The following is a 25,605-nucleotide window of genomic DNA, read 5'->3' on the forward strand; positions in this document are numbered from 1 at the left end:
GTGCTTTGTGCGCCATATTGAGTAGTGTGTGGTGAGCATTTAGGAATTAGGACTCTAGGGATACTAAAATAGCAAAGCACATGCAGCCGAAATGATTGATGTTTGGAGACAGGACTGGGAATTAGGTCCTCTTTAACTCTCCCTCTCTACTTTATTCCAGCAACGGCTAGGCTTAAGGGGTAAAGCCCTATCTTTGAATTGATGGGTGTTCCGCAGTTTGTGTAGACCCAGCCCCTATGCCATGGCTATTCTGTAGAGAAGGAAGGTAGGAGTTCATATACACTATTTCTAGCCTCACTATGTCTACATAATTTAAACAGTACGTATGGAGTATTGAAGGGTGACAAGGAGATTGGTGTGTGAGAATGGAAAGACTGGTGCTGTGCAGCTTAATTTCATGTGTTGTTTTGTTAGGCATATCTCTGCATTTGTAACATTCATACTAATATCAGTGGCAGAATGCTCTTGCTGCATCAAGGCCATTCGTGTGCTTCAGAGTGGTGGAATGATTTTTAAAAGCAACTCCCTGGGGAAGGCAAATTAGGGGGGATTCTAGTGTAGTAGTGGTTGCCTATCCTATCCTCCCTAGATGTAAACATGTGAATCAGGTGAATTAGGTAAATCTCTGCAATAAATGAGTTCGGTGTTTGACTTGTAATGTGAACTGCTGTGAAATTGCTCGATTAAGACCTCAATTATTGGGCCCAGTGTCGGATGGCGAACTGCGAAGCATAACTATTCGAGAATTCTGCGGGTGTCATTTTCGCACTCTTTCGCTATGCTCCCCAGAATCCCCGCATACGTCTCCCTCAGGGTCTCTTGCTGTGATTATAGGGTCTTCCTCAAGTGGCCAAGTCTGATGCGCTTCCACAAAGCTTCTATCTAGCTGGTAGCCCTTCGAAACATGCCACCAGCCTGACTTGTGAGTGTACGTGTTATTCCTTCTCTTATCTCGTTCAGCCACCTTCGCAACCTTCAATCTTGAGCGACGGCATTGGTGCAATAATTGTCAATATCACCCTTCAAAGTAATATTTTGAAAAATCGCATCTTCTCACCTACCAAATCGGTAATAGTATTAACGATATCCTTCTCCTCTCGACTGGTCATGGGGATGTGAACATTTTGTATCTGCAACTGGAGGGATTTTGATAGCATATCGAGGAGGACAACCCTTTGGTGGGCTTCATCAAGGGCATCCATGATAATGTGGTCTTGTTCCGAACTACGAAAAACAGAGTTTAGCTCGTTAGGGAGGCTCCTGATCCCTGGCTGCTTCGATCCATTCTAGTCCTGAGAAAATAGGACTTGGATTGATTTGAAAGTGTCTGGGATACAGAGGGCCGATTTATAAAGAGAACAAAGAAATTCCTAACCGTATGTGTATCCTGGTCAGGAAAGCTAAGGAAGAAATAAAACACCAGCGCTTCATGTCGAGAGCCGTAGAGCTCAGTGATGTGTTGACGACGCAGAAACAAAGGATGGTGTTGCCACACCTAAGGGTACCATTTATCTACAGCATTAACTAAGGCGTCGTTTGCTATCGCTTGGGTGGTTGACTTTGAAGAGACCAACTATTGGTTCTTGGGCCCCGTCGGCGGTGGGCATCGTTGAAGTTCCACGAGGGATTAGGTGCTCCGAGCCAATCAAGTATCTGGCGACGCTGATTGTCTGAGAATGAAGGGGTAAAACACTGGAAATCTAAAGGAAGGATTCAGGAAAGGGAATAGCTGAATGAAAGATGTCAAGTTTAAACTTTATGGAAAGGTTTTCCTTCCATAAATCCATGCCGATGTGGCCAAAGGAATGTGGGCAAGGCTTAGGGACTCTCAAGGGCTTCCTACATTTGATCTGTGGTCAAGGCTAGTTGCAATGCAGACTTGGTGCATACTATCCCACCCCCTCAAAGTCCATTGCCAAGTTTTGATATTGTTTTTGATGTTAAACTTGTCTGGGCATTCTAGGGAGTTCTCGAGAACATTCAGTTCAGCCTAACATTGTTGAGTTGGACCTCCTTTGGCATTTAGACATCTCCGTGTGGAAAGAAATGCGGACTCATCTTTATCAACGCCTTCACAGAGGCTCACAAGAGCTTTAAGAATTGTACGGAGGGAGTTAATTTCGTCAAAGGTCCGTGCTATATCCCTCTACCCTTCATTGACAGCACGCAAGCCCCCAGAGTATAGACGATAATTTCCGGTAATCTGTAGGGTTGCAATGATGATAGCGGTAGCACTCAATAGATCTATATTAGTTAGATAGAAGATGTGCGGTTGACGAGAGGCAAATAGAACAAAGCTAAGCTTTCGTGCTTTGAAGAAATAATGAGCTAGCACAGCCATGCGCCCCAGCCTTGTACTAGAACTCACGAAATCGACCACGAACTCGTGGAATGGGTTTGTTGGTATCAAGGTTTTTCTGGGAAATGTCTGTACGTCTACACCTACCATATATGCTCCTGCATCTGCAGGATGGCTTCCAAAGTGCAGCAGATTAGAATCACTGTTGGCTCTGGCAAATACTGAGTCGAAGCTGGCGTATTCCGAGTACAGTGGAGAATTCTAATTATCAACACGGAGAGTGAAAGATGCTGGCCGTGGGGATGGGCCCGGAAGGACATGTTCAAGTGAAAGCAGCAACGGTCCAAGATGGAGCTCCACAGTAGGTCGCACAGTCCAAAGGAACCGGACACGCACAAAATACCTCACCTCCCCGAAAAAGAGCAAGAAGACTTGAAAGACGACGAGGACGGGAGACGCGAAGATTAGGGTTGCAACGAAATGGAAGGAGCGGTCGGCTAACTATATCTCTCTAATTTCTTGGGCACACGTGCACTACGGTGCTTTTGCTTCGGCGTCACTGTCCTCAAAGCATTGGTATCGTCATCATCGTCACCATCATCATCATCATCATCATCATCATCATCATTGTCGTCGTTAAAGAACGACAACCAAGAATAGCCCTGGCATTACCCGGTGAAGTGAAATATTTAATATATTCTGGAAAAGGTTGAAAAGCTCTCCACTTACTCGGTAAGTTTAAGGATTCTGTCAGGCAAGTTTTCCTCTCGCTGTATGCCTCCAACGTTCCGCTTGCCACGTCAATTTCGCAGCCAACGAAGCAAGCTTCTAGTTCGCAGGATAGTGGAGGCGAAGTACTAGGTTGCACCCCACAGCCTCGTGAGCCCTTCAGAGCTGTGATTCTCGAAGATCAGCTTTCGAGATTTGCTGGTGACGTATTTTGTGGCGGTGCAGTTACCTGCGCCACATGATCTGGAGGGCAGTGGTTTTAATAGCAACATCACTCCTTATTCTTGGCGTTTCATTCTTCTTTAATACTTCTTCTTGGGTCATTGTCAAGCAGATATTCCTGACTCCTTTCAAGAACACTCAAGACATTCCTGAAATCAAGTCTCTGCTTCCTATTGAGGGTACCCTCGAAACCAACCAGACGACTTCAAACTCACGAGAAGACGTTCGGTTGATCGAGCGCCCCAATCTCTGTCGAGCATCTGTTCCAAGATCTACTGCCTCTGTTGCACCTATTTACGTATCGACTCACACTTCGTGGACGTCCGCTGAACCTCAGACCCCCAACTCCACTCCAAAGCCTACTACCATCTACGTCACGGAGACAGACACTGTCTGGATTCACGACCCCACTAATTTTTACACTCCCCAGCTTACTGCCATCTACGTTACCAATAAAAAGACTCTCTGGATTCACGATCCTAGTACGATCTACCTAACAGAGATTGAGACTATCTACTTTTCTGAGTCGAAGTATCTCTATCCCCTAGAGACTAGTTCCGTTCCTACCCCTGAACCAACTTGCGACTACCTACCGGAACCGAGTTCTGATTACCTTGCAAAATTACCTTCCATCATGGGTGGCGGCGAAGGTTACCGAGCAGTGGGATACTTTGCTAACTGGGTAAGTTTTCCATAGCTTTGTCTCAATAAATGCACGTTGTTAGTTCTTTGATGCTCACAGTCTCTAGGCGATTTATGGAAGGCAATACTTCCCCGAAATGGTCCCCGCTGATAAGTTGACCCATATCCTCTACGCATTTGCCGACAACCGTGAGGACGGCGAAGTGTAAGTCACCTGCTGGATCTGCGCAATCTACTATGAATCTAACTGTAGGTTAGAATTCTAACAGACAAATGGGCGGACTGCGAGAAGCACTTCTCTGGTGATTCCTGGCAGGACGAGGGCAAAAATATGTACGGTTGCTTGAAGCAAATGGCTCTCCATAAGAAGCGTAACCGAAACTTGAAGCTACTCTTGTCCGTCGGTGGCTGGACGTATGCTCACGAGAGCAAGCACTTTGATGGCCCAATGGCTACAGCCCAAGGCAGGAAGAACTTTGCCGATAGCTGTGTTCGGCTGATTAAAGACTATGGGTTCGATGGCATCGATATCGACTGGGAGTATCCCCAAAACCCCGACCAGGGCGAGCAGCTTCTTCTCTTGTTACATGAAGTTCGCCAGGCTATGGATGTATATGCAGATGCTCTTAGTGGGTATGGCTCGAGACCACATTTCGTGCTCTCGATCGCTGCGCCTGCAGGTAAGCAGAATTACCAAAACATGCCTCTTGGAGGAGTTGCTGCAGTTACTGATTTCATAAACGTCATGGTAAGTTCTCGCATCATATCCTATTGATCAGATGCTAACCTTACTTAGGGCTACGACTTTGCCGGCAGCTGGGACCAACACGCCGGCCACCAAGCCAATCTCTACCATTGCTCGTCCTGCCCAACCCGCACCCCCTTCAATATCCACTCCGTCCTCCATGATTACCTGGCCGCTGGCGTCCCCGCCTCCAAATTTGTCCTCGGCATGCCTTTATACGGACGCTCCTTCTTGCAAACCTCTGGCCCAGGGAAATCATATACCGGCGGCGTCGGCGAAGGCTCTTTCGAAGGGGGTGTTTGGGACTTTAAAGCCCTGCCCAAACCAGGTGCTGTGGAACACATCGACGAGGAATCCGGCGCGAGCTACTCTTTCGACGCATCATCCGGAACCCTTATTTCATATGACAGCGTTCCAATGGCCTGCCGAAAAGCGGAGTATATCAAACAGAACGGTTTAGGTGGCGCCATGTGGTGGGAATTGAGCGGAGACAAGGCCGGCGATGAAAGTATCGTGTCAAACGTACGTACCCCCCCTCTACCCCGCGGTAGTATTTCCCTGTGTTTCCTTCCGGTGTACTACGTAATCAAACATTTCACAAACGACTAGAACTTTGGTGGGGTAAAGCTAATCTTTACATGATAGGTTGTTAGAGAACTTGGTGGACACGACGGGGGAAAGATGGAGCGGAGACACAATTGTCTGTCCTATCCAGACAGCCAGTTCGATAACGTGAGGAAAGGTTTCCCGAATAACTAGTGTACTTGTCGACATGTCCTGTCAAGCTACGGGGATCGACAAGAATCACGACTGACATGACTGCGTATGGAGTCAGACCTCAGACATACGTGCAGTGCCCAGGAACGGGGGTATAACTTGTTTGATATTGAGCAAGGGTGTTGGAGGGGCTCAAGTGTTGCGGAAGGGTCAATGGTTTCTCGCTTCACCTTTCCAAAATTGAGGACGGTTGCACAAGGCCTGAGGATACCCTCCCCTTGTACAAACCTTGTGTCGCAAAATTGAAATCCGTCTTACTACTTTCGAAGGCCTTTTGAAACATGCAGAAAAATTTGTTTTGAGTGAATTCCTGAGGCAGGCTTCTTTATTCGCGGCATGTGATTGGACGCTAGGGAGAGGAATTTTGTGTGGTCTGCACCCTCCGTGCGCGACAATTTCTTGAGAATTCGATAGTATAGAAGCCGAGGATGTCAGAGTGACGAATCTAGTTGTAGAAACCACTGAACACTATTTTTGCTGCCCTAGTGTTGTCTTACGAGATGTTTTATCTGCAAGTAAAGCTCGCATTCAAATTTGCACGCTTCTTGGCCTAACTGGCGATTGTTAGACGCCGTTCTGCGCGACACCCTGGAACAAACGTGGGAGGGTTGCGGCAACGTTTTGGAAGTTCGGAAGCGGCGGAAAGAGAAAGCACTGCGCAGCGACTGCGGGAAGCCTTCGCTCGCGTCGTGAAGCAGGATCCTAGTATGCATGCACGCGGACGGGAGACAAGGGTGATATGTGATTTGGCGTGCAGTTTCGGCGGCGTCGGGACATTCTGGAATACTGTCTGGGCATGAGGATACTGTCTGGGCATGGGGAAGATCATGGATGTTCAGGTACGTACTGTTAGATATGCACTTTTTTGTTGGAATCTTCGATGGCTTTGAGAGGTTAATGCATGAGTATGGAGGGGCTGCAAATACTGCTCGTAGTTGCATATACTACGGCCACAAAACCTACTCGGACATATCTAGCGAAGTCTATTTGAGATGTGTCGTAATTACTATTAGCAATTGCGTAGGGAACAGTATTAGGAATACCACTCTTACCATCCCTAGTCGTGTGATGCATAATCTCTGTATAGTATCTAGGTGTCCTTCGAATAAGAAGAACTGGCACCGAAGAGAAGTAATTATTTTTTTGGAGTGGGTAGAAGGCCGAAGCAGGTGAGGTCGCATGTAAAAATCCTTCAGTGAGGTTAGAGGAGTTTGCGAGCAGGACATGAAGCGCATGAAATAGATGCAATGCATTCAGAAATGATGTAAGAAAGGTCGTGGTCCCGTGCCCAGCGGGTCGCTACACCAAGCATGTATATGTACAGACCTGGGCTATAATATGCACAAGATCTACGTGCCAAAGCTTCTTGAATATCAATTGCCCTGTTATATCAAGATCGTAATACTGATGGAGTCGACAACTACTGTTTCCTTATAGTGTCAGTCGCGCAAGTCTCCGACGGAGGTAGTATGCGCTGATATGCATCCTCGCCCGCATGTATTGCATCTCTATGCCTTAGAAACGTCTGTATCCGCTCGTCTCGATCACCGGCGGCCATCAAGGTTGCTCTGTGCGACTTGGCCAACTCGGTGGCGGCTTCCTTATGCACCTTGTCTCGATGTTCCATTATGTTGGACGAGAACATGTTGGCTCGCGTGCCCTGCATGACTCCCCCAAGACTCACAATAGTAAATATCAAGGCCACAAAGGCAAAATTCGACACCGCGACGGCACGCGGGTCCTGGGTGTGTTGTTCTTCGTGTTCCCGACGATACCATTGCTCCCAGTCCTCCCACGTAGCGTTCCTCATTGGATCATTTCTCGATTGCCAGTGGTTCTGCGCGGACGGATAGGGCGAGTGGTGTGAGGGATTTTGGGGATGTGCCGCCCATCCATGGCCCCACAAGTCGTAAGCCCTTCGTTTGGCGTCGTCAGATAGAATGGAGTGGGCAGTAACGAGAAGGCGGTAGCGCTCGAGGCGGATGGTATGGGGTAAGTGGGCAACTGGGGACGTAGGGGTAGCATCGGGGTGGTACAGCTTTACGAGGGAGTAGAATCGGTGTTTCGAGTAGGCCTCGTCCCTGCGGATGGCGAGGATTTGATAAGGCGTGGGAGTCTTGTGGGGATGCACCGGGTCGGGCCAAGTGAGGTCACTCTCCTCACAATGCGAGGAGGTGTGCTGGGCGTAGTTTCGCGTCCCCCACGAAGCCCGCGAGTGAGGATGCCGGCATGACGTACCGGACTGTGAAGGGGTATAGCAGAAGGGAGGTAGGGAGCTATAGGACGAAAGAAGAATGGCGGGCTTCTTGGACATCATTTCCGCTCATGCCCACCCGCATCTCGGGCGCATGTCTTCAGTACTGGCGTGGTGGGGTGGAAGGGTCGTGGGTGAACGACGGCGGGGATCCTTCGTTTGCATTGACGGATCCACAGGCACTGCCGATGCGCGCACGGATCGGCGAATGAGCATCGACTTGATAAGCGACATCACTAACGCCCATCCAGGCTAGCCCACAAGACCAGAAAACGAGCACTCAATTGGACTCTCTCCACTCACCACCACGACGTTTCCTCAACACTCGCCGTGTCAAACTGCAGCCACAAGTGCCCGCGCGGCTTACGCTCTATTCTAACGGCCTCTTGGGCCGCTACGCTGAATTCGACTCAGGTGGGGGCTTCGCGCGCAATGCGACTAGTTCTCCAACTCTTACAGTTTGATCGCTGGCTTCAGGGGTGCCTAGGCATCGGCTGCGCTTGTACAATTTGACGTGTGAGGAACCTAGTTTGGTGAATGCATGAAATGCAGACCTGAAGTAGCACTATCACATTATTCTGTTTGTGGCCGTCTGTCTACTTCTCTCGATGGATAGTGGCGGCCTATAAGTTGGCTGCTATTGCGTCCTTTCAGTAACAAGTTCTCCCTTCTTGTCACTTCACTTCTTGATCTATCCTCTTTCAACTTTTGCATTCAGCCTTCATGTTAGCTATGGAGCGCCGTCACGACTTGGAGCAGGAGCTCCTTGATTCAATTGAGCGAAGACGAGGCCCAGAGGGTGAGCCGCTTGCTGGCCTTTTCGCGCTCACCCGGGAGATGGAGACCGAGGACGAGGACCAATTCGACGTAGATATGACCATCTTGGACTTTCTGGCGTTCAAGGCCACAGATACTGTCTTCCAGTGGAGAGCAAGCTCTAATCCCCACCAGTCAGACTTGCCAAGCGCTCTCGTGACCACGACGGCTGGTAAGTTCCAAACCGTTCCCCAACCACCGCCTTTAGCCCTCATTCAATGACCGAAAAGATTTATGCTGATGACATCCCCAGAATGGAGGAGTTTACTCAAACACAAATACGAAGGACGTCGCCTTAATGGCCAAACTGCATTTCGTTCCCGCCTCTTGCAGTTTGTTCTCCTCTTCACTCATAGACTGAATCATGATGAAACCTGGACGACACCACAGTCTTTGTCGGAAATCCGCACACAAAACCGAACCCGAGCAGTTTACTGGAAACAGAATACCTCACACTCCCCCGCGCTGCGTCAGCCATTTGACACTTTTCATGAATTTCCGCTATCCGACGGAGCTCTTGCAGAAAATCGCCATGAACTTGCGTCAGCGCTCGACATGTCACACGAAACGCGGAGATGGGTTACGGATCTTGATGGAACTCCCTCGTTGAGCTGTCTGCTTCCACTCTTCATTGAATTGACTGCAGCGCGTTCCTCCCTCGGTGACTTTGTACCTATGTCGGAATGGTTTCAGCTTACCGCGAACTTCATGCTCCAGGCAGTCCTCGAGGAATACTTGCGCAACGGTGCTTCGGGCGAGGATGAGTTCAATACGATTTTTGCCTTTGGTTGCCCTGGGACGACGGAGGAGCCTGAGGATGCCACGGATATTAAAGCGATGCGAAAGGTATTTTGTAGAGATGACAATTCGCTGGAACAAGTGCATGGGTGGTCAAAATGGAAACGCCAGTACATTAACGAGGTAAGATATTTCTCTCAACATTTCTCCTTGATTGCATGGTTGACTCTCCCGCAGCTCCTCCCGCAACCGGGCTCTTCCACTACCTTCCTCCAGGCCATGGAAGGCGCTCAAGATCGGTTCCCATATCTAGAATTTGAAGCGAACCTCCTCGGGTTTCTCCAATACCTCCACAACGGACTAACAAAACCTGACCTTGTTCAAGTGGAAGAAGGCCGTATTACAATCCACGGGAACGAGCTTCCAGAATCAGAATCAAGAGAGATGTTCCGACGTATGGGCTTCTGAAAGGATTGGGGCATACCACATGCCATTTCGCATACGTAGGAGTACTTCTTTGATGCCATTCTTCTTTGCTTTTCATTCTTCAAGTCAAAGTTCAATGGCGTTTTGCTAAATGCCGAAGAGGAGCTGGCTGTGGCTTTGTTTTGTTATTGTCCTTTTCTATACTTTCATTGTTCCTACAATATGTCTGTTTAGTGGCTTTTATTTAGCCCTTCCAGGCGAGGCTTGATACGACGACTCTTCACTAGATACCTACGAATATATCATTCCACCCTTGGAGTCGCCCGGAACCGTACATCGATTAAAAGTGGCGAGTGAGGTGCACGACCAATTTTCCGAGGGTTCCTCTCCTTCTATTTACCTTTCTGGTAGACATACTCTTAGCGTCGCTAAATGTACAGTTCTTGTCCCTCGTATGAGATAACGAGTACAGACTTCACGATAAGTTTTCATATAAAGACCGCTTGTTCGTAGAGTATTTCCTCATCTGGTCTTCCAAATGAGCGTCGTACAACCTCTGCGGGTATTAATGACTGTTCCCATATTCTAGTTGAGGCACCTTCGTTACTGCTACATCACCCAAAACCCAGGACCTGGGTACGACATCTGCTATTCGCCCTACCAATATGACCACTACTTAGCCACTGATTTCTGCTATACTACTCACAAGATATATCGCTAATTTGAGATTGTTCTGCACTACCTCTCCCCAGTGACACGCTCTCGGGCACTCCTTTCGCGTGTTGAGAGATGACAATCGTCCATATGGCAATAAACGCGATTGGTTCACCGATAAGTCCACCGATGAAAAGAACTGATTACGAGCGTCCCGATTCTTCTCCGCCACTAACGATTCTTGACTCGGTTAGGTCCTGGGAGGCTTAGGAAGAAACTGTGTGTGAGTCCTAATTAGAAACATTAGTCTCACCGATTTCTTTCAATATTCGACCCAATCTTAGAATCTAATTCGCTCACTCAAGCCATTTACCTCAAGCTCATTCCCATTCTTAGCTTCTCCTACTTGACTTCTCGCCATGTTCTCCATCCCGGTTTCTTCTCTCTCTTCATTTATTCTTGCTATTTACTCTCCTCAGAGAGCTCTCCTTGTGACCTCTCACTGCTCACCACTCAGCACTACCCCACTGGCCATTCATCGCTGTTGTTTTACTTATTTCATTCCCTCTAGTTAAACTCCGTAAACATGTTCGTCTTTCTGTCAGTGCTGGCCTCCCTGGCCTTTCTTTTTGCTCAGTTCGGTGCATCCAATGCCACCTACGATCGTGCCAGCATCATTCTTGTCCCTGGAGCCTTCCACCAACCTATTATCTACGACAAGGTCACCCGCCTCCTCAACGACGCTGGATATCGAAGCATCCACGCAATTGCTCTGCCTTCCGTAGGAACCGTAAACAACAGTCGTGATCCTGACATCAATGCGGTCCGTTCTGTCCTTGAGAGCGAACTTGCTAATGGTAAAGATGTACTCCTTGTCGGCCACAGCTACGGAGCAACAATTATCGGCGAAGCAGTCAAAGGGCTCCAATCCGACTCCACACAATCAAGCACGTTACTGAAACGCTTCTCTCGTGCCACCAGCTCCCATTACGGCTACCGCCATCGCGGCCGCATTCTCGGTCTCGTCATGCTCTCAGGCTTCATCCCCTACATCACCGAAGTTACAGACCCCACCAGCAAACCTGATATCCGTACCGTCGCCCCCTTTCTTCCACTTCGTCCTCCCCAAAGTCTTCTGGGATGGTGATCTGGCCGACGCGCCACCACAGCTCATCTTCTACAATGATCTCTCGACGCAACAAGCTAACTTCTGGGTCAACAAGCTCCTGTTCTCGGACTTTGCGGCGTTATCGGCTCATGCAACATATATTCCGTATACGGGAGATTTCAAGTGTGTGTATGTTATGACGGCACTTGATAACGCGCTTCCACCGATTTGGCAGCAGACATGGATTGATCAACCCGGTGCATTGTTTCAGGTGGAGTATGTGAATGCGAGTCATTCGAGTATGTTGAGTAAGCCGAAGGAGGTGGCTGAGATCATTCGAAAGGCGGCTGGGGAGCATAATGTGAAAGGTTGAGGAGTGTACTACGGTGGCTGTGGGATTGAGATGGGGTTTTTCATAGGGCAATATTTCGCTACTCAAAGGCCCTTTACTCGATATGTAATCTTCTATTTGTAGATTCAGTGAATAGACCGGGCCAGGTTACGAGTTCATAGAAGCTATGAAGCTATGTTATACTGGGCTTCAAGCTTTCACCTAACTGCTCGTATTGACTCTTCTCAGCTGTGGACTAAGGGTCTGAGGTGCTATATCATAGAAAGAGTATTTTTAGACGCCAAGCCATGAGTTGATTGGACAACCCACCATGAAGCCTTTGGGCATACAGTTTCCTTTTGCGATGCCTAAGCTTTGTGGCGCTCGGAGATGAGATTACGCTCGCATCGTCCTCGTAATCTTTGCAATGTAACCGCACAACTTTCCGAGGGGGTTGGACACAATACGTTCATATCTGTTCATATCCATATGCCTTGTTCTACGGATGTACACGAAACCATTAACGATGTTGAAGGTACGATGAACCCACAGAATTTCCCTATGGCACTCTCTAGCCGCTAGCACAACCCTAAAGTATATAAGGGATATCGAAAAGATCCCCGAGGAGGCGCCGCTAGACAAGGTATCCCCCCTTCGTGGTTTATGAGTTAAGCGATCGTCTCGACAGTGAGCATTTGCAGCAAGACGACATGGCGCGGCAGGTGTCAACAATAGCGGACGGACACTTTGATGAATTGAAGGCTGGTTGTGTAAGTAAAACGAATACGTAGCTTATGTGTAGTCGAAATCTTTCGTAGAAAGAGGATGCTAGCTACATTTATTGAAACTGAGGTGCTCATTCGGGTTAGGATGCTTGGATAGAAGATAATGGCAACTTTGAAAATCCTTAAGAGTATGACAAAGGACATGCGTCCTTGGTAGGTACTGCCCGGTAATAATTGATTAGGTTTGCTGTAAAGCTATCGGCAGGAATGGTAGTTTTCCAGTTAAAGATGCATTTAGGAAGATCACACCCTGGGACGCAACACTAAAGAAGAGCCACAGACGTACCACTAGAACTAAAACAACCATCCCGAGAACCTCAATCACCGAGGCCCTCATAGCCCGACCACAGCTAAAGCCACAGCAACCTCTATGTTACGAGAGAAGCCAGTGAGCTCCGATGAAGCAGTAGCTCAAGATTAATTGAAAGAGGATCGAGTGTGTTGCAAGTGCAAGAAAGGGAATAGATGGACAACATCTCTGACGAAGTGTGGGGGTTGTAATGTTATATGGTGCTCTGGCAGCCTTTCTATGGTGAGGATTGGCTTGGAATTCCTAATTATCATGTAATGAGCATACCTTCCATAACGGAGAACACGGAGTAATTCAGGATAGAGATATGTGTTGCATTGGCAAACCACCTAATCTCAGCAAGAAGTTTAGCACCGCCCTTATACTACATAGTATCTGATAACCTATCGTATCCAGGAGTCATCCCACTCTCTCCACAAGAATGACCTCTTCACCAGCTACGACCTCTCTGGACTAAATGAGGCTTCCAGCCAGATGGAGTGCAAGGTCAACACCAGTTACCAAAGAGCTGATGTGCGGTCCGAATTTTTCAATCCTGTCGATGAGCGCATACCTCTCACAGACACAGCACATGCTGTATCTCTTTGGTGAGTTGTTAGTATCGCTAGGACGAGTTCCCTCCCAGAGATTTCCATCGGTAATACAAGGCTTTATCTACAGCACCCCTTCCTGAAGAACTCCCAAGAGATGAGGAACTACTTTTGTGGCTACCTGCTCAATAGCCCGCTCCAGCTCAGGCCCTTGCCAATTTATCTCAAGGTCCAACTCGCGTACGCCGAGGAACAGCTTCCATAGAACTCTCCCCAACTACCTTGCCAACCCACGGTGTAGGCTGTCTTATCATTTCAAGTAGTAATATAGAAAATAAATTTGCCGGCAGGGACTAGCTGTATCGATGCGTCACTGCTAGTTTTACAATAAATTCGGCGGGGCCTGGCGTCATTGTGTCATCTATGCTCACGATCTTAGAAAGCGAAAATATGAGAATTCTTCACTTTATACTTTCCGAAGCCCGGCTTGAGTCTGTAAATTTCCTTTGATGACTCCAACCACCAGCCATTGAGAATGATTCCATCGCCATAGGTGACAACATTAACCTGGTTGTCCTTCGTTTGCATTTAACTTTACTGGCCTTCAAGAAATATGGATTCTCCTTACCATCAGGTTGGAGTTTACTCTTTCTGTGATAGTCCAGACGCCGTTACTAGAGTTTTCGACGAAGATGAACCTAGTTCTTTCTGTAAGACTAAACTCGAGGTTGGCGTATATTGCAACAGCTAAGGGATGTCTAGCAAAGCGTTACCCTTAACACCTCGCTCATCTGGGATACTCCACTAAGCCTAGTAAGACCTCCTTGATACAGGCGGGCTCCACATCATCTCCAGTCGCCAGGTTTTTGATGGCCAAAAGTAAGGCGCCTGGCAGTTGATCTGTGATTGATTTTCAGGCTTGATTGTTGCAATATTTAACTTGAATTCTGTGCGAGGATCAGACGCACAGCTGTGAAGTTGAGAGTGGGACGAAGACGCCGTAAAGCAAACACTCAGTATCTTCTGGTTTTTTTCCCCCCCTCTTTGGTAGAATTTTATTGTTGCCTTCCAGTCAATTTGGGTTTGGGCTTCATTTACGTGATTGCGAGCTTAGGTGTAGTGATCGGGTCGGCAAGGATGTCCTTCTGGAAGAAACTTCGCATTGCAGGTTTTAAACCTCGCATCAGGGCTTAATCGGGTTGAGATTGAAAATGATGGAGTAGAAGCCAGGGTGAAGCGGAGTGTAGGAAACAAAATGGAGCGTTGGTCTGGTAAATGGACGAGGAGGATTTGCAGAGGTGCTGCAGGTGCAGGTATTGATGAAGACTGACATACTGGAAACTGTGCAAGGGTTATATCAAATGATGAAACAAATACTAGAGTAAGTGGTGAGTCTAACGATAGAATAGTGAAGTAGTGGTTAGAAAGTAACAGCCATAATATCCGTAACCTGATTCGCGGGCCATTGGGGAAATTATCCCCACTCTCCGACTAGCTGGTGTTAAGGAAGAGACGTTCGCTGCTGCCTGGTAGCAATATGTGGACGATATAATCGAGCCTTTCCAAAGCTGTCACCGACTTCAGCCAACTGAATGCCGGTATTCGGCTGCCAAACAATGTTAGCGCTCGTAGTCGCTCAAGTAGAAATCTAGCGAGAGATGCTCAGATAGAAGTGAAGCTGGAGTTTTTTGAGGGCTCACTTCAGAAATTCAACCTTGAACAAGACTTGGCATGTTGTCAAGTGTAAGAAAGTGGCTGGGTGGACTTCTCAACAATTCTTCTCTCCTCTGATCTCTTCACCAATTCACTACCATCAAATTGCCGTCTTCAGTCGAAGTAATGCCCAATTTCAGATAGCCCATTAGCTGCATCCTCGAAGCTATCAATGTCACTAACAAGACTCACAAAGATCCGAAAGATACTAGAGGTATAAGTTCGCAGAACCAGGATGGGGTCGGGTTTCTTGATTCCCCCCAGAACACCATCAATTCCTTAGACATACATATCCAGAGCAATCTGAACGAGACATATAAAGATGCTATCGAAAAGTAAATGGTTAGAATAAGCTAGCCCTAGAGGGAGTTCTAAATGAAGCTCTAAAAATACGAGGCTAGCGTCGTGGAGGATTCATCACGGTCAAAGCAAGGTAGGCTCCGCGGAAGATCCATTAGGCTCTTAAAAGGGTTAATACAGCCGTCCAAAATTTAAAAGAGGAGACAATATGGCCCAAGTAGGATATCAAGGTCAGTCTTTCTCCAGAGGTACCATAAGTAAATGCATCAAATACTGCTCCTCTGTTCCTTTACCCATATGCCATATGTGAGTTAATAAGCAAGCAGCCAGATATCCCTTAGCCCGACAAATGCAAGAAACTCGTCGACGTAATTCATCCGGTAACTATCCCGGAAGCGTTGGGAGATAAATTTCTTAGCCTTTAAGACCAGAACCAGGAGCACAATAGCGTGAATGAGGTGCAACTCGATTACCCTAAAAGGTAGTAACAATCACTATGCAAAATTGAAGAGACGCTTGGACCGGCCGGAAAGTAGAAAGCAAACGCTGGTTTTACAGTCGTTGTAAAACGAGCTCTAGGTATTCACTGCTTCTTATCAACAACTGATACTTACGAATGCTCATGAAGAGACAAGAGCAATACCCCTTGAACAGAGAAAAGTTATAGAGAAATTTGAAAGCGCTTTTGAATAGCAGATATGTGGCCTCGAGATTCAGCTTAAGGGAAAGCAGAGTCCTCGCTTTTCTTTCGGTAATGTGTTGACATTCATGTTCGGGGACTTTACTGAAGCACAGCCTGGAGGATTCGATAGTAACAGGTGCACTTCCTAATCTGTACTCTTGACTGATGGCAGTTAGGAAGTCCCTCTTATGACCTCACATCCAAAGGATGCTCAAAAATTGCCCACAAATACAGCGAGGGAAACAGCTCGCGAACTCCATACAAGCTGGGCTGGTGAGCGTAGCAGGCAAGATGTTAACTCGCTAAGTACAAGCAATCAGCAAGCGTCAAGTTCGATGTCTTTCGGCAAGTCAAGTTTGGTGTTCTTGTCCACAATTCAAGCCGCTGATTCTGAGCGGCAAGTATATTTACACGGCAGAGTATCTAGCGCACCACCGGACCCTAATGACCAAAGATGCGCCAGATATGGGAGCATCGAGACAGAAGATCCGCACCCTCAACCCCCCATTCCCCATCATAGGAACACACCAGACACTAGATACGCACTAAATAGCATAGAAGATTCAATTATTCGAGATTTAAATTTCTTAGCGACTGGCGATGATGGAAAGGAAAGGCTGTTGGTATTGCTCCGAATGCGATGACGACCCCATCGCGATGTGGCAAAGCGTCTGTACAGCTTGATGGAGTCATTATACAAAGGATTAGTGCGATCAGTGTTGCCGTGGATGGGGCAGGGATAGCGAGGGGTAGCTTGATTATTGTCGGCTTTGCGGGGTGATAAGGGGATGCACTGGAGGAGTACTTTTGGTATTGCTCTGTATATGGTAAATATAATGGGATGTGGCTTGATTCTTGTTCAACTTGCAGGCAAACGAAATGCGAACATTTTACGCGAGTAAGGGCAAATATTGTCTCGTAGTTCCAAATTCATCATCCACCAGGCAGTGAAGCGAATCATCCTGTTATTGCAGTGAAATCTTGAGAATCCTAAATCGAAGAGCTGTAAAGCGAAAAGCTTCGTAGTACCTCTTAGAATATTTGGCAAGTTCTGAGGTACATTGGCGGGAGGGCATAATTTGTGGACTCTGCTTTAGGTAGTAGGGAGCATCGATGATGTGGATTCCTGTCTTGATCCAGACTCTCCATTGTCCTGTTGTAAGTGCGTGTGAAAACAAGTTCGAAGGAGAGGGGACAAGACAGAGTAAAAGACATCGTGTAAAGTTATAATGGTTTTGAATCTATACTTTACCTAGCCAGAGATAGATGACTGTTCTGTTAGCTGCGCATCTGTTCAATGTGCATTTTGGACCTCAGTATCGGCATGTCATTGCTACTGCATGTCATTGCTACTGCAACATGTAACGTGCTTGGTCAAAAGACTCTCTCAAGGCATAGATAAACTGATATATAGTTCATATCATAGACCCTCCCTATGCAACGAAGACGTAGCGGACTCAGTGTTGCTCAGTGTTGAGTTCAACAAGCAGATTAGCCTTCCTTTCCAGGAAGAAGGGGGCTAGTCCTAATTAGGAATGATTACGTAACAGCTCGCTTACGCGCACAGCCGCCACAATAAACAATCTAACTAACCCAGCTTCACATCTCCTCCTGCCACGCCCACTAACCCACCTAACTAGGGCAGTGCAACCTTACTAGCTAATCCTAAACTACTAAGGACGCTATAGGTACACATCTTACTTTATCTACACATTTTAAGTTAAAATCTAATTAAAACAGCTTCTAACACTCTTTACTTACTTCTAACATAGTAAATTATGTCTAATAATGCTATAACAACACTAAATAATAACTAGTTATAACTTAATAATAAGCCTTTATTACTAAAAATTAATACTAAAGTTATTATTAATTTTTAAAGTAAAAGCCTAACTAGAAGCTAAGACCTCTTAGCTAAAAAAGCTAGTGCTAATAGTAATAGTAAGTTTTACTTTACACATATTATAATCTAGAGCTAATTAAAAAAAATAAAGGCGCTAAAGAATAATAAACTTACTTTATTAAATAATATATTATTAGAACCTACTTTTTTACTTTTTATGCTTAATACATTTTAACTAGAAGACACACAGTCTTACCTAAGTCTAATAGCATTACAGGTAGGACTAAACTAGACAGTGCCTGCCTACGCCTTTAGCTAGACTAGACTATATAGCTTATAAAGCAGCTAAAATTAAAGCTAGTAATAGTATAGTAAAAGTATAAGTAAATTTAAATTAATCTAAATTAATATAACTTAAAAAAAAATTAAACTAATAATATTTTTTTATAGCCTACTTTTACTTATATCTAACTTATATCTAGCTATAGAGAATATTAGTAGTAATTTGCTTATTAGCTAAGTTGCAGACTATATCTACTACTATAAGGTCTATATCTACAGGCCTAGGGTTAATATCTGCAGGCTTAGGGTCTGTACTAGAACACCTAGTAGCCTTAACATAAAGCACTTTTGTTTACTTTAGGCAGACTGTACCTTTTCTAGCAGCAGTTTATGCCACTATATTCCTAGTATAGACATTATAGATATAGCATAGGTTAGGCTTTACCTACTCTAACTTTAATTATTTTGCTTTATTAAATAAATCTAGCTAAAGCTAAGTTAAAGCTAACTAAAAGTAAAAAAAAAAAAAAAATTATACTTTAGCTTAAACTTTTAAGTAGTAAATTTAAGTAGTTTAACTTTTTTATAAAAAACACTAATTTATATAAAATTATTAATCTAAAGCTACTATATAAAGAGGTCTAGACTACTATAAAGATAATAGGACTCTCTAGGCGCTTAATAAACCCTAAGTTTATAAAAAATTTAAACATAAAAGTAATAATAGCCTATTTAAAGTTAGTTAAAATGCAAATAAATTAAATTATTATAGTGTGTATATAAGTTAATCCTTTTTAAAATAGCTTTAACCTAGTTTTAATTAAAGTTACACACTCTAAAGTAGCTAAAGCACTAGTAGCCTTTATAGTAAGTTAGATTTTATAGAATCTTTACTAAAAATGCTTAAAAAAAACAGTAAGTTTATCTACTATATATATATCTCTAACTATTTTAGCTATAGTTATGTAAATTATTACTATAGTGTAAAAAGTAAAAGTTATAATTTTTAAAGTAAGTTATTCTCTTTCTAAATAAAATATACTTAGATACTAATATATATTAGTAAATTAAACTAAATTTATTAAATAAAATAAAGTTTATTAGCTAAAGAAGAAAAAAGTAATGCTTAAAAATATTACTACCTCTTTAAAAAGCATCCTTACTCTGTAGAAGAGTTTAGCTATGCTAACATCTACTCTAACACTAAAAGGGCCTAAATTAGCTTTAACTAAGGCAGATCTAAGCCTTTAAAAAGCTACTTTAGTTCTAATCTATAATAAACCTACTATTCCTTATAATCTAGTTATAGCCTCTATAATTAACTTATTTAGTTACTAAGTTTTAAGAACTAGGGCCTAGCCTATATAGTAATATATGTACATAGCTTTACTAATTATAATTAAGTTATTCTAAGAAGTAATCTTTATAAATAATAAATTACTATAGTTTTAGTTTAGTTAAGTCTAGAACTAAATTAAAAATATAATAAAACTTATAATAAATAAGTGCATAAAACTTAGTAAAGTAATGTAGTCCTTATTATCCTAGTTTAACATAGTAGTAAACATTAGCATAGCTTTTAATGCTAAAGAAGGCCTAGCTAATAGTAATAAAAAAAAAGTAAAAGAGCCTAAAATAACACTAACATAGCTAAAAGTTAATTTAAAAAAGATAAGAACTTAAAAGATACTAATAATAAAAAGTTTATAGCTACTAATAATATAAAAGTTTTTACTAACACTTTTTTAAGTTTTAACTTTTTATTTATTAAAAAAGTTAAGACTTAATTAGCTATAAAATAATCTTATAATAAACATTTAATCTAGTTAGAGTTAAGTAATATTAAAAAAAAAAAAGTTAAAACTATAGTAAATAATCTAGGCTACACTAATATAACTATCTCTATAAAAGGCACACTAAAGAAAAGAGAATTCTTTAAAAAGTGTAAGCATAAGCTTAATAATTATTAGTATCTTTTTTAGACTAATTAAAGTAGACTTTAAAAGCATTAGGTAAAGTTAGTAGAGTTACTTTTAGTTTACTAAGTTTAGATAGTTAGTTTATTTTCTAGATAAATGTAAGTTAGTGTAGTAGCAGTTTACTCTAGCACTACACCTACTAACACTTTCTCTACTAAAGTTAACAGATTAACCTTATAATAATATACTTACTATATAAAGAACAGCGTTTATAATCTTACAATAGGTAGCTAATATAATTAGATTATAGGCTACACATAACTATTCCTATAATAGATATAAAGTAAATTAGTAGCTATATATTATTAAAACTTTTAAAAAAATAATGCTAAAGCTTAAAACTTTAAATACTTATAAACTTTTTTAACTTTTTAAAGTAAGTAGTATTTTTATTAATCTAATTAGTAAAATGTTTTTTTTACTTTTAATATTAATTATCTACTTTCCTTTTCTAACTAGACTAGTGCTAATAAGCCTAATCTATGCGCCTAATTACCTAATAACAGATCTACACTAATTAGAGATCTTATAACATGCTACTATTATAGTAGCTTGTAGAAGAAAGAGGAGCAGAACTAGATATTAACTTTATTAAAAGTAAAAAAGTATTTTTATACTTTAGCTTATAATCTTTTAGTAATAACTAAAAATATTATGCTAATAAATAATATATAAAGCATTTAAGATTATAATAAATTTAAAGTATAATTAAAAAAAATTAAAAACTAGTTAAAATAACATACCTAATAAGCATTAAGCTAAACTTAATAAAGAAAGTTTTTTAATATATACTATTCTTCTAACCTTACATGCCTATGCCTTAGCTAAAGAGTATGCTAGAAATAAAAGTTAGGCTTAAAATATAAGTCTTTTAATTTAACTACCTTAGTATTATAAAACATAAGCTTTAGAAGCTTTATGTTATAGTTTTATATATAAAGTAGATAAAATTAGGTAGCATTTAGTAGATTACCTACTACCTAACTATAAACTAGTTTATCCTAGAGCAGCCACTCCTAGACAACAGTAGAGGGGAACTACATCTAGGACTAAAGCTGCTCTAGATAGGGTAGGTAGAGGCTGCAGTAACAGCTTTACTAACACTAATTTATTACACTCTTATTATTAATAAAAGGCTAGTCTAGGTTATAGTTAAAGTTAAAAAAAAATATTATACTTAAGTAAAATAGTAAAAAAATAATAAAAGTTTTAGTCTTATAAAAAAATTAGCTTATATAATAAAGTAGCATAAAAGTAGCTTATGTTAAGGTAGGTGTAGCTAATACTTCTCTTCTTTTATCTAGTTAGACTATAATTAATACAGGCAAAGTAAGTAGTTATAATGTAATGCTAATTAAGCATCTTTTAAATAAACATTTACTACTTAATACTTAGCATAACAGCTATAGGCCTAATAAGCTTTTTATGTACAAAAAAGTTAAAAGGCAAAATAGCCCTAGCAGATGTGTACATAAAAAGTAACATAGCAAGTAGATAAAAGGCAAAATAATAAAAAGTATAATATAGTAGGTAAGAAGTAAGAAAAAAGTATTATAGTAAATTAAAAAAAATTAAACCTAATTTAAAAAAGCTAAGGCTAGATCTATTATTACATAAAGCTAAAACTAGATTTTTAGGGGCACTGCCTAAAATAAAATAGCGCAGGACTAATATAATTATAATAAAAGCAGACGTTACTAATAAGGCAAATATAGTAGTAGGGCAGAAATGTACATGCACTATATAAAGCAGTCTATAAAATAACCTTAAAATATATAATATTAACTACCTTGCCTATTAAACTAGGCAGAATTAGAATAGAGATGCTAGATACAGTAGTAATACATAAAAGGGCTACATATAACTAGCTATAAGTAAAGATAGAATATTATAGGTTAACACTAATAATCTTAAGCAACTAACCTTACAACTTATTAATAGATATAGTAAAACAGAGTTAAACTAAAATCTAATACTAAATAATTAAAAAAAGTAAGGTATTATTATTTTTAAACACTAACTTTACATGTATAATTATTTAGATCTAACTATTAAACTTACTACTAAGTATTTTACTAATAAAGAAAGGCGCTGTCTAGCTAACAGCAGTAACTATAAAATGTATACTATTACACAATCCTTACTCTAGATCTAAATTATACAAGAGCATAACAGAAACACTAACTTTTAGTTATAAAGTAGATAAAGAGAGGCTAGGTAAATTAAAGCTCTAAAGTAGGTCCTTTAGTAGTTAATTAATTCTATTTAAAAAAGATTAGTAAACTTTATTAGTAAAGTAAAACTCTATTATAACACTTTTAAAGCGCTTAAATAAAAAGTTATTTAAAAAATTAATAATGTTATTTTAAACTACTAATATACACTTTTACTTTAATAAAAAAGCATAGACTTCTAGGTTAGTAAGTTTCTAAAGTAGATTAAGTAAATAAATATAAAAATAAAATATAGATATAGACTAAAACTGCTAGATTTTAGAAAGAAGTGTAATAGACTTTTTATTACACCTAGCTAAGTCTAATATCTACTAAGTATATTCTTAGTTAGTAGGTCTTTACTTTATCTTTATATTCTCTGTTAGCTATAGAATAGTAAAGTATAGCTATAAATAGAAGTTCTAAAGGCAGGCTTATATAGTCTGTAACCTCTTACTGCGCAAAATAACAGGAAGGATCTAGGCAAAGTCCTCTTCTAATAGCACTAGAATACCTCTAAATAAAGAGTTATTTTTTATAATATTCTACAGTGTATAGTTAACTGCTTTAAAGTAGTACTAGTGCTATATTAAGACTTTATTCTATATAATTAAATCTATCTAATAAATAAGGTCTATAGTAGGAGAGTTTACACGCATAAAGCAGGTAGATCTGTTTTTAATATTAATAAGTATTTTAAACTAATAATAAGCAGTGCAGCTGCTAAGAAGAAGAAGCGCAGTAATGCTAAATAATGCTACACATAAAATAATCTTGTGTTAGGTCTAAAGATAAGTGCAAATAGTCTTATATAAAAAGGTCTTTCTAGTTTTACTAAGGCTCTAAATAAAGTAGCAACTAAATTATAGCATAGCAAAAATAGACTAAGTAATAGCATAAAAAACTTCTAGTTAGGCCTTATTTAGCTTATTATACACATTAGTATAATTAAGATTTTACTTTATAGCATTATAATTAAGCTGCTTAGTAACTAATAGATTAATAGCCTCTTACACCTAATATCTTTATAGCATAGGCATGTTAAAATTAGAAAGGTTTTTTCTAAATAACTTAAGCATAGCTTAGTTAATTAGCTATAAGTATAAATCCTTTATAAGATTAGTAATGCTAAAGAGTAACACTATTTATTTTAAGCAGAGGGGCAGGTTATTAAATAAATGTTAAAAAAACTTGTTCTATAACACTATAAAATTACCTACATTTCTAAAGACTAAGGCCTAGAAGAAGACATAACATAACTTAAAAGTAAATACTAAATGCTAAAGCTTAAGAAATATATACTACTATAATTTATTCTTAACTAAGAAATTAAGAGCTAAATAAGTGTCCTTAAAAGTAGGTTAGATCTAACTATTAACTATGCAAAAATGTTTAAAACTAATTACACCTAAGATTTATATAAAAAGCATCTTAAAATAAAAACACTCTTTAAAGAAAGGACTGTAAAAGTAGACATAACTAATAAAGTACTAATTATGTTAAAACTAAGTCTATTTACTACTATCTTTCCCTAAATTCTAATAATACTAGGTTAGAAAGTCTTAGTAAAGAAAATTACACTTATTTATATAAAAAGCATTATACTTTAACTATTCTATTAATAATAATTTTTTCTGTTTAACTATAATCTCTACCTATTTAGCACTGTTTTTATTATAAAAAGTGACTATATACTATCCTAGTAAATGCACTACTAATTAAATAATAAAAGGCTTTTTTTTATAAACTTTAAACTTTATTAATTACTAAACAGCCTTAGTTAGTCTAATATAGCGCATGTTTAGATACTAGGCAACTTTATTTTTTTACTAGATACAGATAACAACCTAATTAGTGCCTTTATAAATATACTTATATATATATTTAACTAACTTTACAGAGGCACAGACTTCTATGTTAACATGTGTGTTATACTTATATAAAAGGTATAGACTATAAGGCACTACCTAGTAATTATTAACTATAATGTTTTAACTATAACACTTTACAACCTAAGTTAAACTAGGTTAACACTAATATATAAAATAACTGTCTTTACTAACTAAAGTCTTATTAGCGTATTTCTTTAGAAATTACTTCTAACAGGTTGCTTAAAGAGAACGCTCTGTAGTCTGCATATAGGGCATGCTAGGATTTAAGGTTCTATATAGCCTATAAACTATAGTAGTTTTAATAATATTACTTAAGACTTTATTTAAATTTTAAGCTTCTATAAAAAGCTTAGCCTATATAACTTAATTAATAAAGTTTAGATTAAAGAACTAATTACAGTAATTATAACATAAAAAAAGTAAAATATAAGCATAAAGTAAACCCTACTTCTAGTACTTAATAGTATACATAATACTAGTATACTAGCTAAATACATAGTTAGTCTAGAGGTCTGCAAGGAGGGAGTTAAGACACAGCTTAAAAACGCGCGCAACTAGATCTAGCTAATCTAATAGCTAAAAGGATGTACTAATCTCCTGCTCTAACTCTAGCTATTTAAAATTAGTAGTAAAAGTAATAAATAAAGCAGGTTAACTAAGCTTTTAAATAATAGCTATAAAGTTCTAATAACACTATGTAATAAAGCAACTACTACTAATGTAACTTAAAGAAAGAACAGTCTAAATCTTAACTAAATTAGCCTAAAAGTTATTCTAATCTAATGCATTACACACTTCTTAATATAAATTAGCATGTAACTGTCTTTAATTTACTATAATCTACTATAACTTTCTTTGTTTACACTAAGCCTAGTAGTTAATAATAAATTGCTAGAATAATAAACTATAATTAAAAGGCATAATAAGTGTCACAGTATCCTCTCTAGATCCTAGACATAACTGTATTAGACGCGTACTAGAGTATTATTAGTGCACGTCTGACATAAACACAACACAACATAGACATAAACTTAAGCATAAACTGCCTTAACACTAACTAAACCTAGAACAGGCTTAATTTATACCTAAAGCGCTTAGACTTCTAAGCTAAGTATTTAATTACTAATTTCCTTCTAAACTTTCCTATTCCTTACATAACGTCTTGTACCTACTATAATACCTTACGTAGTAATTAAACTAGACCTCTGTAAAGCTCTATAACCTTACTTATGCATAATTATAACATTATGTTATATTAAAACTTTAGCTAAGAATAGCCTCTAAATCTAATTTAATAAGCTTAGTACTTATATAACTTTAAGCTATTAAAGTAAG

At 40.4% G+C, this 25,605-nt stretch overlaps 8 protein-coding genes across 8 annotated transcripts; 3 read left to right on the forward strand and 5 right to left on the reverse strand.

The window, feature by feature from the left end:
* Nucleotides 1-757: 757 nt before the first annotated feature.
* Nucleotides 758-1,202, reverse strand: BDR25DRAFT_314567 (uncharacterized protein; the record flags this gene model as incomplete). Its single annotated transcript, XM_033691460.1, has 2 exons — nt 758-964; nt 1,062-1,202. The coding sequence occupies 2 exons, from the start codon at nt 1,200-1,202 to the stop codon at nt 758-760; spliced, it is 348 nt and encodes a 115-aa protein (XP_033547188.1).
* A 2,682-nt stretch (nt 1,203-3,884) lies between these two features.
* BDR25DRAFT_225727 (endochitinase) lies at nt 3,885-5,396 on the forward strand (the record flags this gene model as incomplete). Its single annotated transcript, XM_033685185.1, has 5 exons — nt 3,885-3,932; nt 4,000-4,097; nt 4,151-4,640; nt 4,689-5,159; nt 5,283-5,396. 5 exons carry the CDS (start codon nt 3,885-3,887, stop codon nt 5,394-5,396), a joined length of 1,221 nt encoding a protein of 406 aa, XP_033547189.1.
* A 1,243-nt stretch (nt 5,397-6,639) lies between these two features.
* Nucleotides 6,640-7,801, reverse strand: BDR25DRAFT_303875 (uncharacterized protein). Its single transcript, XM_033690094.1, has one exon. The coding sequence runs from the start codon at nt 7,729-7,731 to the stop codon at nt 6,835-6,837; it is 897 nt and encodes a 298-aa protein (XP_033547190.1). The 5' UTR covers nt 7,732-7,801; the 3' UTR covers nt 6,640-6,834.
* Nucleotides 7,802-8,316: 515 nt separating this feature from the next.
* BDR25DRAFT_287236 (uncharacterized protein) lies at nt 8,317-9,864 on the forward strand. The gene is made up of 3 exons (XM_033688309.1): nt 8,317-8,656; nt 8,738-9,405; nt 9,460-9,864. The coding sequence occupies exons 1-3, from the start codon at nt 8,392-8,394 to the stop codon at nt 9,688-9,690; spliced, it is 1,164 nt and encodes a 387-aa protein (XP_033547191.1). The 5' UTR covers nt 8,317-8,391; the 3' UTR covers nt 9,691-9,864.
* A 349-nt stretch (nt 9,865-10,213) lies between these two features.
* BDR25DRAFT_355464 (uncharacterized protein) lies at nt 10,214-10,837 on the reverse strand (the record flags this gene model as incomplete). Its single annotated transcript, XM_033695458.1, has 6 exons — nt 10,214-10,293; nt 10,355-10,501; nt 10,539-10,579; nt 10,616-10,661; nt 10,709-10,740; nt 10,806-10,837. 6 exons carry the CDS (start codon nt 10,835-10,837, stop codon nt 10,214-10,216), a joined length of 378 nt encoding a protein of 125 aa, XP_033547192.1.
* Nucleotides 10,838-10,888: 51 nt separating this feature from the next.
* Nucleotides 10,889-11,783, forward strand: BDR25DRAFT_225626 (uncharacterized protein; the record flags this gene model as incomplete). The annotated part of the gene is made up of 2 exons (XM_033685182.1): nt 10,889-11,273; nt 11,434-11,783. The coding sequence occupies 2 exons, from the start codon at nt 10,889-10,891 to the stop codon at nt 11,781-11,783; spliced, it is 735 nt and encodes a 244-aa protein (XP_033547193.1).
* Nucleotides 11,784-12,137: 354 nt separating this feature from the next.
* Nucleotides 12,138-13,779, reverse strand: BDR25DRAFT_355466 (uncharacterized protein; the record flags this gene model as incomplete). Its single annotated transcript, XM_033695459.1, has 9 exons — nt 12,138-12,421; nt 12,472-12,721; nt 12,774-12,858; nt 12,904-13,069; nt 13,104-13,200; nt 13,254-13,289; nt 13,338-13,454; nt 13,500-13,643; nt 13,741-13,779. 9 exons carry the CDS (start codon nt 13,777-13,779, stop codon nt 12,138-12,140), a joined length of 1,218 nt encoding a protein of 405 aa, XP_033547194.1.
* Nucleotides 13,780-13,801: 22 nt separating this feature from the next.
* BDR25DRAFT_355467 (uncharacterized protein) lies at nt 13,802-17,276 on the reverse strand (the record flags this gene model as incomplete). Its single annotated transcript, XM_033695460.1, has 23 exons — nt 13,802-13,933; nt 13,995-14,113; nt 14,140-14,170; nt 14,198-14,408; nt 14,465-14,521; nt 14,544-14,816; nt 14,851-14,861; nt 14,912-15,027; nt 15,081-15,121; nt 15,167-15,238; nt 15,272-15,328; nt 15,369-15,404; nt 15,473-15,540; nt 15,585-15,655; nt 15,727-15,763; nt 15,814-15,853; nt 15,936-16,223; nt 16,255-16,326; nt 16,372-16,484; nt 16,511-16,556; nt 16,657-16,908; nt 16,949-17,092; nt 17,122-17,276. The coding sequence occupies 23 exons, from the start codon at nt 17,274-17,276 to the stop codon at nt 13,802-13,804; spliced, it is 2,442 nt and encodes an 813-aa protein (XP_033547195.1).
* Nucleotides 17,277-25,605: the final 8,329 nt, after the last annotated feature.

This window comes from Lindgomyces ingoldianus (assembly GCF_010093535.1).
Source record: "Lindgomyces ingoldianus strain ATCC 200398 unplaced genomic scaffold BDR25scaffold_17, whole genome shotgun sequence".
Lineage (NCBI taxonomy): Eukaryota > Fungi > Ascomycota > Dothideomycetes > Pleosporales > Lindgomycetaceae > Lindgomyces > Lindgomyces ingoldianus.